The sequence below is a fragment of the Lycorma delicatula genome, chromosome 3, assembly GCF_047948215.1.
Source record: "Lycorma delicatula isolate Av1 chromosome 3, ASM4794821v1, whole genome shotgun sequence".
NCBI classification, from domain to species: domain Eukaryota; kingdom Metazoa; phylum Arthropoda; class Insecta; order Hemiptera; family Fulgoridae; genus Lycorma; species Lycorma delicatula.
The window spans coordinates 80,861,915-80,874,441 of NC_134457.1; the positions used below are offsets into that span (position 1 = coordinate 80,861,915).

A 12,527-nucleotide genomic window follows, 5' to 3' on the forward strand; every position below is an offset into this window, starting at 1 on the left:
TAATTGCCCTGCCTTGTTAGTCAGTTATATATTTCAGTTTACAGTAGCCAGTAATGGCCTGATTAATCTACAACATAGTGTCATAAACAGGTGAACTAAATCTTCATTACTATTACAATTTGTTTTCAAATTCCTGGTCATCACCAACACAGTAAAAAACCACATATAAATATGTGCTTCAAGCTGTAAACAATATACAAGTGAACATAACTTTCTAATATTATGCCTCATATAGATTTTTCTGCTTGTAATAATTTTTATAAATTGATTTTCTAAATAAGAGAACACTTTATGTTCATGGCAGTACACTTCAGTTTAAATTATACGCATATAATTATATTTAACAAACAAAATAATAAAAACAAACATAAGTTTTGAAATTCATAAACATTAAATCAAATTTTAATACTTAAAAATTCAGTAAATATAAGAATAACATTTTTATGAATGAATTTATAAAGTGACTGTATTATATTACTCTATAGTGTTTACTTACATACATCTTTCATCTTTCATTTCTTGATATTTTACTAAAAACCTAAAATAATTTTATAAATATTATCTATAAAGATTTTCTTAATGGAAGTTCAACTGTAATTAATATTTTAAAATATCTGTAAAGTTCAGAAAAATTCACAACTGTTAATCTATCAAACCAGTAAGTGTTGTAACACACTTTCCACTACTGCAAATATAATTGGAAATTCCAAGTATAATAACAGTTTTTTAAGAGTCAAAATAATTGCCTGCTAAAGAATTATTATTACATACAATACATTAAAAGCATCTACAGTCAACATTAACAATCTTAAACAGATTTTTTTTTATAAAAAAGAAAACAAATTACTCAGCTAACAGTTAGTTTTTATTTGAAATTGTATTTTATTGATAATTAACTTCCATTTTATAGTTTCATGTTGTGACAAAATGTAATAATTCATAATTTGCTTACATCATCATAACTATAAAAAAATTATTTTATGCTAACAATAATAAAAATATTAATGCAGATTCTACCCTGCATCCCCAACAGGAATGTTCTTATTTTCTATACATACATTTTACATTAATTATTTGCATAAATTAAAACTTTGCAATTAATCAAAGCCAATATTAGTTAAAAAGTATGTTTAAATGTGCATCTTAAAAGGAAATCTAAAATCCATCTTGATTCTGTTCATTATAACATGTTAGAAATTAAATAAACATATCAAACCCCACATATAATACACAATCTGGAATATAAATTAGAATGCTTAATGTATAATAGTAGATTATACATGTACATGGTCTGTCTGTGTTGTACATGGTTAATATGAATAATAAATAAAAAACAAATACTATTTTTGACCTTTTAAAAATAAAAAACTATTTTTATATTCCAGAGAGCTTATGTGTTTTCATTGTTGAAAAAGTTTTTGATAACCTTCTTGACTTATCAATGCTAATAATGTTTTCTGCATAGAGAAACAATTATATTAATTATTTCTACTACCTATTATGTCTTTGCAGTTGGGGAGTAATTTTTGGAATATTCTAAATCACATTTTTCTATTTCCTTTCCCACAATAAAATCTTAAAAATAACATCTACAAGTCATCTCCTAAATATTATTCTATTTACATAACAATTAAAATTTTTGCCTCCTCAGAACAGTTTATATTATATTAACACTTCTTCTTGCCTGTAATTCTATTGCCTGCCAGTTAAATATTTGTAAACTGTCTTATCTTTCTTTTTTAACATCATTCATTCTCCTATATAAGTCCCCATCAACTGTTAAATATCCCTCATTAAAGCCTGTCCTCTAATTTTATCATGCTTCAATCTATTTCAGATTTTTTCTTGGAGTTTTTCAAAGGCACCTCATATCTATAATTTGAATTTCAATACATATTCTTGCTTTATGTCAACAGAACTTTCGACTATGTACAATTAAAAATTCAATTATAGATTTGAATGAATCTTAGCATAATTTTTTTAATCAATTTTTACCATTAGCATTTAAGTTTTTTATCTTAAGTATTTTGTCACATAGAATAGAAAACTATGACTACTTTACTTATTATTTTTTATCTCTTCATTCACTTTCCCATTCTCAGTTATGATTGTCCTAAATAATCTACAATATCTTTTTCTTTTCAACCTCTCTCTCCTTTATTCTTTTCACAACTATCATCATACTCTTCTACAAATTCAATTTCATTTCCTTTCCTGTTACTTTCTCAAATCACTTGACTACTACCTCCAGCAAATTATCCTGAAAATTTGCCATAATTCAATATCATTGGCAAAATATACTGGGCTTGAGTAAAGTAGGTTTTATATTCCAACAACTATTCAATATTTCCCAGATATTCTTTGCACATTGTATAGGTCTCATCTATTACAATGATAGAAAGCATGGGATTAAAAAAAAAATCATCTTGATAAACAACAAGTAGTTTCAACCTAGTATAAGCCGGATATAATGTGTTTGTAAACTTTTCTGTTTAAAACACAGCAATGCAAGTTAAATAAAATTTAATTACAAAATAAAGTTAATAATTATAATGAAGGTTACAAATGTTCAACATATGATTTTTACTTTTTAAGGGTGTTTAAAAACTAAACAATTATTAAAAAAAAATTATCAAAAAAATTACTTGCTACTTTTTTTAGAGAAAACTAAACTAAAAAACTAGATTTTTTTTTAGAAAATATTCATTCTTGAATATGTTAAATTATGGCATTTAATTTTTTTTTTTTACTTTAGTCTTATTTTTGTATACACTAAGATGGAAGTTAACATTAATGAGTATCAGTAACTTAAATCATGTTGCCTCAAACCAAAATAGTGAAACTTTTATTTATAATTAATAATTCTGGAGACTTATACCATTGAATTGTGTGAGAATTAAGAAACAGACTAGCAGAACAATATTAAACATACAATTATAATAACTATGTAGTTAATAACAAATTGTAGTAATTATGTAGTAATTATAACAAATTGTTTAAAACTTATTAATTTTGAATATTTCTAACATATAAAGCCATCATCAGAGTATTTCTTTAAAATTTTTAAAATATAAAAATTCTAAAGAGGTAAAACAAGATAGACTTCTCAGTCCACTACCGGATTTATACATAAAATATTCTTAATTTAGATCCTCATATAAATGTAATAAACAACGTACACTATGATTTACAGAAAAATCAATTCTACCAACATAGTTATGATAATATGAACTTTTAGTGTTAAAACAAGAATATAAATATATAAAATAAGTATTAAAGTTAACAGCACACCAACAAAAATTCTAAATTCACAACACAAAAAGCTTTTAAGAGGCGCAGCGTTTTTTACCAGCAAGCATAAAGAAAAAAACACAATGATATAATTATCTAAAGAGAGTAAATCTAAAAAAGCATGAAGTATGGAATGATGCATTATATCCCACCACATGCGGTAAGTACATAATGTACAAAATGACTTGCAAGGAAAGAGAAGATATCTAAAATAGGAAAAAAGTTAAATTTTTAAACCATAATGTTGCACAGTTCAATATTAAAAAAAAATTTTAAATGAAAAAATAAATTACTTTAAATAAAACTACTTAAATTTTTTTTTTAAATATATAATTTTCTTATTTTAGATGACTGCTTTTATAAATTGATGGTCTGCAACAATGATGAGGTTAAAAAAAATACTTGTGTAAGGCAAAGATGACAGACATAAAACACTGCATTACACTACATAGCAATAAGACTACTATAATTAACAAAGTATGATAAAAATAGCTCACTACAATAATCTCATAAATATAAAGAGAATAATTTTTTTTGTAAATGTATAAATAAAATAAAAATAAAGAGTTACAGAGTAGCATTACTATTATTTGTTGTAAAAGTCTTACTAACACGTGAGGGTCCTTTGATTAAAGTTTCCTCACTTGATGCCTCTTTAACTAGCATTTCACAAGCACCTGCTACAACCACCTGTTAAAAACAAATCAAACATCGACCCTCTAAACAACCATTATATATTATAATTAATTACTCAATACTAATATTAACCTTTAGTGTTGTAGGCTGACCTTATCAGCATATGAAAATTTTACGGGATTTTTAAGCTTTAAAATGATGGACAACACACCACTCTTTTGATTAATAAATAATTAAGATATTGTCATTTGGATAACTAGGTGTAATAATGATATTCATTCTAAATTTGCTGTCAGCATTACTTCATATGCGCTACTTTTTCTTTTACTTTTTCACTTCTGCAATACTTTACGATAAAAGATTTTTAAGAAAAAATAAAAAATTTATGATAAATATTTTGTAAAATTCTTTTTTTGTTTAAAGTGTAAGGTTTTTGCTCCACATGTGTTAATAATATTAAGTAGTCATTAGCTGTAAACTGTGATAGTTAATTTTTTTATTTGTACTGCATTTTATCTAATATTTTTAATACTGTTTTATTACTTTTTAAATGTTTTAATTAAAGTTAGGTGAAGACCAATTAATCTCAAAACCTTTTTAACTTATGCCTCCTTTTATAGTAAATAATTATATTATTATTTTATTTTACATCAGAAAATGAATTGCTTCCATAAAGGTAGGCAAGAATGAGACAAAAAATGTCTTAACAACCGTGCAAGAGTACGGGTGCATATCAAACAAACAAATATGTAACATAAGTACAAGGTAATGTTTTTGCAGTTTTAAAAATTTATAATTTATTTTTTATAAAGTGATTTTTGAATATGTTCAGAATGTGAAAAAATATTTTACCTGAAGAGTAAATTTTACTGAGTTGTTTTAAAATTAAATGTAAGCTGCTTGTTTGTTCACATATTATGAACAATTTAAGAAATCTATTTAATAATCCTTTTTATTCTCTTAATGTAATCAACATGACTTTCATCAACAGCATACTAAAATTACGTTATGTGCAAAATTCTTTAACTGTAGGGTAAATTATTTTTGATTATAGAGGCAAGAAAAAAGTAATAAAAAGGTCCTCTGGTTCTATTTTTGGTTCTTCTCAATTTTACTAGGATGCACTGAAAGGCTTGATACAGATTAATTAATATAATATTCACATTAACTACATAAAATATTAGCACCATTTTTTGTTTACGATGACTTTTAATTATACCAAAACCATTAAAGAAATTGTATATCATTTGTATATTGTGATACGATATATTAGTGTTATTTTTTATTTATTTAGAATGTTACAAAGTTACTTCCCAGATACCCTAGATTGTAACTGAACTGACATCAATCACTCCAAAAGAAATTTTTTTCTGTTATGAGCAATATCGTCCCACTAAGAATTATTTGTATGATGTCAGGAAGAGATACTAAAACTAGTGTACTTCAAGAAGTCATATAAAAAAATATTATACACTATATAAAAATACACACATATATATAAAACAATATACAGTATATACAAAAATGTGCATTAAAGCAGCTCAACAAGTTGTAATTTTAACTTTAATTTCCTGAAGAATCTATGAGATGAGATCAAAAAGTGTAAGATTTCTTTCATAACTATCAACAAACGCACAGTAAAATGTTTCTAGGACTGAAAGCCTAAAAAATGTATCACTAGATTGATGTATATACTTTAACTATTTTTCATCTAACAGCTTCTGTTTGCTTTTAGCAATCAAGATAAAATAATATAAATATCTTCCAACAAAATGTTAAAAATTTATATTAGAAATGCTCAAAATAAACAGTAAAAAGTGTATTGTAAGAAATTTATGATCTGTACAAATATATTAAATGGTTATGAAATGGATGAATGTTACCACGGTTTTAAAAGATCTGAAACAAGAGAAAAGTAAGAAAATAAACAGTTATTTAAGTAGTAGCTGTTAAAGTGACCAACTAATAAACAGAGGATTGACTAAAGTTTGACAAGACTTAAATATTTTCTGAAGTTACAATTTCATCTCTAGCCATGTAGAATAAAAAGCTTAAACAGTAATTTAAAAATTCTGTCTACAATAAAACTACGTATCTACACTCTGACTCTACTGAAGATTTACATGTAGTTTTAGTTTTATCAAATCAGACCCTGAATAAAACATACTGAATTAAACAAGTTTATGATTACAAGCAACAATAATATAATTTTTCACAATTAGTGTAGTAGTTTCTGACTTAACTTCTTGTCCAGCACAATCGCAACGCAAAGCTAGTTTATGATTAGCGAAGAAATATCAATAAAAATAAAGCATCGAGAAATAATAACAACTTTATAGATCAGATCAACTTATTCAGAAAAAACTACTCTAAAAGAAATGGAATTAAAATAAAATCAACAATATTTTCATATTTAATTTTTATATGTTCATGTTATAAATAAAATTCAGATTTTGTTAATCTTCTCTCAGTAATTTACCAAAATAAATGTCTTGGAAATAAGAATATAAAATAAATAATGAAATATTATTTATATTCACAACTGATATTTAGAACTTTTTCTGAAGTTGAATCTTCTGTTCAACCAATACATAGTATTTTAATATAGCTTTTGTTTCAACAACATTTTTAAAAATTAAATTAAAACAATTAAGTAGCTGGTTCTTAATACATTCTGAACTTTATGTTTTCAATTTTTAACTAAACACATTCCGAAAACTCCTATAATTCTGTAGTTTTACAGGTTACAATAACATTAGGGTCTATATAAAATGCTATTCAAATGTAACAGAATGAAATCACAACCAATAAATAACTTTATTAAAAACAATAATGATAATGTTTTCTGAAGTATGTGAAATATGCTCAGTAATCAGCAATTAAAATGGAAAAAGAATTATAAAGGAGATAATGAATTAATTAATAAAGGGGAACTAGGTAATATTAAAATTACCTGATCACAAGTAAAAAATAAATAAAAAATCTCTTGAGAAAATTTAAAAAAAAAGCTAATTATATTTAATTAACCAATCCAGTAAAAAAGAGATTACATTATACTGCATCTGAATAATGTGAAGATGTTTTGAATGTTAATTAGATTTCTCATTTAATATAATTATTTCTTAGAACACAAAACAAATACTTTGTTTTACTCTGTAATAAGAAGTAATTTATGAATACAAATAAATCCAAAATGTATGTGTACATCCATAACAATAAAACCAATGAAGAAACAGAACTTTATAAAAAAATTATAAATTGTGTGTTCGCGCGTACGTGCGCGTGCTAAATGAGTCACTAAAATCCACTAGAATAAAACTCAAGTGAAAATATACTTTTAAACTTCATTTTTTCACCTCATATTAAAATTCTGAATAATGATTACAAAACCTCAGAATACAGACTAAAGATGGTAGTCAAGAATTATCAATTATGGTTTTAATGTTATTTAATAATAAATAAAATAATAGCTGTAAAATAATTACACCATCACCTAATGTTAACCATAAAATAAGCAAAAATAAATTAATGGAAGTTACCAATACACCAATCAACATTCACCAAATAGCAGAAAGTTGTCTTTTGCTGTTACCCCACCATAATATAGAGTATGTAATAACTAATGGAGTAATCCTTTATAAACTAACTTTTAACAAGAACATAAAGGAATAATTACAACATGCAGAATGCAATTTGTTGCCAGTTAAATAAACTAAATAGAGAAATTTAAAAAAATACTGTTTATCTGAAAGAAACTGATTAATGAAGTTACTTATGTAGTTGGTAGAAATGAACATTTTCTGTTTCCAGTTCTTTTAATGAAACTATTTGGTTATAAATCTACTCACAAATAATTATTTTTATTTGACAAAATTAAAGAAATAAATTGAAGGTTAGTTTTAATAAATTATTCCAATAATTTTCACAAGACTATTAAGTAAACAAATGATCTGAGAGTATAGCTGGATAAACATTACTACATAGTGTTCACTACAACTTTAACAAAACTGAGAACATATGTTACAACACAAAAATAAAAACTTAAAAAGAATTTTCTGCAGATATTTACATTTTTTATGTATGAAGTACTAAACTTTTCACTCAAGCATTGTCAGGAAAAGTTTCAAAACAAAGATTTTACCAAGTGATGGTCCGAACTAATGAATCTTTCAGGTAAAAATACTTACATTTGTAAGCAGAGCACTTAATACAATAAAAGTTAAGCAACATTTTTTAATAAGAATTTTGCAGAAAAATAATGTTTTTGAAAAACTTGGTCTTGAACCAGACTGAAAACTACAGTCTAGGACCACATAAAAAACTGAATTAAGAGGGATTATTCTCCTGATAGCACATATCACATCTGAAAGACACTGGTGTAGCGGTTTAGCGATCATTGCTTCTATACAGAAAAATACACATTGATTATTACTAACAAATTCACATTTCTGATATCATGGATCTGCAAAACATAAAGATTCAATGCGAAAATTTCCACAATCAGAGTTTTTCATTTATGCATTTTATAAATGAAAACATAAAAAGTAAACACCTGAATTTATAATCCAGTAGTGCCCTGAGAAAGATTTAATAATAAAATAGCATATGACATATCACGTATTTTTTTTAGGAAACATCTTAAAAGATTTATAACAGTATAATTATTATGAAAAGACATGCCTGCATTAAAGAATACCTAACCACAAAAATCTAATCAAAATGTATCAAAAAATAAATTACAGTACAACCATGATTATAAACATAATAATATTGACAAGGTTTTTTTAAATGACATGCTATAAAAAAACAAGTAATTTCTAAAAGCTCTAATTCATTTGAAATACAGGTCTGAAACTAAACAATAAAAATTCAAATTCCATGCTGCTAATATATAAATGTAATATTCTTTGTCAGCTTTCTCACAAAATATATATATTTTTTTTTTCAGTTAATATCATTAGAAATAACTCAGTGATTGGTGTTAAAGAACACTTATTGAAATCTATGCGTTTAAGAATAAATGCACACAAAACATAAAATCAAAAAAATCCAGTTTAATTAACATAAGCATATTTTCTTTTATGATAAATTGTAATTAATTGACTTCCTTTTTAAACTTAAAACATAAATGATTAAAGTCTAGGTTTTCATTATAGCTAAGAAAACTAATCTACAAACAAAAACAACATTTATTTTAAAAAAAGAACAAAACAAAACATACAAGTCATTCTACTTTCCACTTTTTTTTTTTAATTTTTTTTAAAAATATTACTAAGATATCTCCAATCACACAATAAAATTACCTTAACAAACAAAATTTAAGCTCTTTTATAATATGCTTTGATCATTGCTGCAAAATTAAATATAATACTTATATCATAAATCAAAATAATTTTCCTGATAATATATAAAAATAAATTAAAAACAAAAGAAACAAGCAAAACAAATAAGCAATAAAAAAAACAAAATGAAATTAAAATATGAAATATAAAAACTGAAAAAATAACTGAGCATATTTAGAAACTAAAGGATAGTGCTGGATGGAAAATAACAAGGCACGTACTTAAATAACAAAAAAATTGCAATAATTAATTTTTAAAATATATAAATTGTTCATACTGTTGTTTCAAGTACCTCCTGATTTGTTGGAGAATTTAAAGCCGGCCCAGTAGGAGGTAATAAAGGAGGCCAAGGAGGAGTTCCTCCAAGCAAAGGAGAATGAGAACTTGATGCTCCAGATAATACAGAATCATTTGAACTCGATGCACGACGACGGACTGATTCTTCAGAAGAACTAGATTTAAATAATTCTACTTTATCTCTATCTTCATCCCTTAAAAAAAAAAATTAATAATCATAGATAGAATAATATGACATCAATATAAAATAGAAAAGCTACATCTGTTTCTACAAGAGGTAAATTTCAGCATTTTAACATAACTATTAAGTTTTATTAAGTATTAAGTTTCAGCAAGTTAATTCGTAACTATTATAAGATACATTCCAATAGCACAAACAAAAAATTAATGAACTGCTGAAAAGTTCCCTTTAGTTTTCTAAGTTAGAAATCCAACTGGTACACCAACTCATGATTCTGTTTTGTAATAATGTATCTTTAAACTAATAAACTGCAATCGCATGCACTATAACTTCATAAATAATAAATATTATTTTATTCATTATCAAGCAGATTACACCAGCAATATTAAAGGTCTATGAAAATTTTTCAACGTGATACATTTCATTAAAATGTAATAAAATTATTACAAAAATATTTACTTTGTTAAGTTCTTAAGCATTATTTTTCTAACCATTTATTAGCTGCAATACTAATATTGTCTTGCATACACCTAAATCTGTAATATTAGATGATGCAAACAAATTGGCCCAGCCATGTAGCTATATTTTTTATTTGATGCTCTTACATAAAATATTAAAAAATATTTAGTTAAAAAAATCACAAATGATAGTGAAACAGCATCCTCTACATTTGTATTTGCTTGCAGGTTGCAAGTCATATTTTTTTCTTATAATAACATGTTCTCATTGGGCAAAAGTATATTCACATTACCATCTTTAAATTTACTCTAACAATGATTTGAAGGAAAATATTCTTATAAGATTCTGATTAGATCAACAATCCATAATTTAGTGAAACAGTGTTGTACAACTTGTTATATTACCAATTACAATAGAGAGTATACAATTACAATGATAAGGTAATGAACATTATATTCTCAGCAGTGAACATGTTAACCTATAATATCAGTAAGCTTTTATTCCTAAAATTATCTAATTCTGTGGGTAGTCCCAAAAAATTCTTCCACATACAATAAAATGCAAGCACTAAATGAAAAAACCTCACTCCAAAAAACCAAACAAACTAGTTAAGTACAAAAATTAACCTGGCACACCTACAGTAAAAAATGTCTATCCATAAATGCAAAAATAAGACACTACAATACAGTTAGAAAACCAGAAGCCACAAATGCAGTAGAACCACTCTTACACCTGAATGAACAATCAAAGACCGAGACTCCAGAAAATCAAAAGAATCCGCATCAACAAAATGTATCAGAAAGACAGGCAGTGGTGAATCACACCCAACAAAGTCGTGTACAGAGAGTTAAAACCTCTCAGAGAGTTAAAAGACTAGAATTCTTTGGACACATCATGAGGATGAAAGATTTGAGATTTGAAAAGCCTCAACAGTAGGTACAGATGGTACAGTACAACCTCGACTCAAAAAACACCAAGACAGGATGCAGATGAATCAGAGAGGATCTGAAGAAAATTGGTCTTACATCAGAAGACCACAGACAAGAAAAAAATTAAAACAAAAAAGCAAGCACAAAAACACTTTCTTCACAAGAAAGAAACTCACAACACGAACATTTTCAATACAGAAAGAGCAGTGATTGGAATGTATGAAAAAGTACTGGAAGACCACAAGGCACGACAGTCCCTTCAAAGAGACGTGGGATAATGAAATGACTAAAGTGATCCTATGGAGTCATAAAAACTAAATAAAAAAATAAATACTTTTTTAAAAACAAATAGCAGATTATCAATTTACTTACATAAAACAAGTTAGATTAAGAAATAAAAATAGTAATACGAAAAAAATTACTTCCAAAAAAATCATTTATAATGTTGGAATTTACTAATTGATTTAAGATCATTTAAGGAGAGTAAAATCTCTACATATGAGTAAAAACCTCATATTACTTACTTCATCTTTATTAGGATGTATTTATCAGGTATCAATCCTTCTTTTCCATCAACACTTCCTCGCCACCAGTCATTAGAGACCTGCGAGTAAAGTGTAACATGTTCCCCCTTTCGTAGACTTAGTTCCCTGTCTGACCGTGCAATGAAATCAAATTGAACAGTAGCTTCAAGGCTTTCTGTTTCTGAAACAAATAAATAATGTGTGTAATTAACAACACTACTGTAGGTAATTTGTTTGAAGTATAAAAAAATTTGATGTGGACTCATATGGCTTCCTTTATATATACTCATTTTTTGCTGTACTTCATTTAAACTTATCTCATTTGAAGGTAAGATACAATCCTCCAATTCTTTAATAAACAATTTTTTACCCCTAATTTTCTTTCTACTGGTCAGATCGAGGATTTTAATAACTTTAAACCTTCTCCAGACAACGCAGACCATTTTGCAAAAATCTGCATGTAAATCAGTCCAGTAGTTTTTTAGTCTGTAGCGGACGCATATACAAACATTGCCTTTTATGTATGTATATGTATATAGAAGAAAGTCTGTTTGTTTCATAAATATCTCGATACTGGTGCCTCCTACCAGGTATAGTTTTTTCAACAAATTTTCTTTTCAGGTAACTAATATATATTGTCAATATGAGCCAAATCGGTCCATAAATACAATTTTTCTAAATATTTCAACCCCAGCGTCACTAGTTGGTCCCTTTTTTGCAAAAATATTTATTTTCACGTAAATATATATTCCGAATATGAGCCAAGTCGGAACATAAATACAATTTTTTGAAATATCTTGAACCCAGCACCACCTAGCGGGTCCAAACTAATTCAGAAACTTTCATGGGCATGCACACAACAACTCAC

General features: G+C 26.1%; 1 protein-coding gene across 4 annotated transcripts in view; it reads right to left on the reverse strand.

Moving 5' to 3' along the window:
- The window catches only part of LOC142321733 (SLIT-ROBO Rho GTPase-activating protein 1-like), a 478,347-nt gene that overhangs the window by 37,664 nt on the left and 428,156 nt on the right, over window positions 1-12,527 (reverse strand). For all 4 annotated transcript variants that reach the window (XM_075360055.1, XM_075360056.1, XM_075360058.1 and 1 more), the window contains 3 exons: window positions 11,660-11,840; window positions 9,562-9,760; window positions 3,904-3,981 (listed from right to left, as the gene is read on the reverse strand). In XM_075360055.1, coding sequence (XP_075216170.1) covers window positions 3,904-3,981; window positions 9,562-9,760; window positions 11,660-11,840 — 458 coding nt within the window. The remainder of the gene's footprint in view (window positions 1-3,903; window positions 3,982-9,561; window positions 9,761-11,659; window positions 11,841-12,527) is intronic.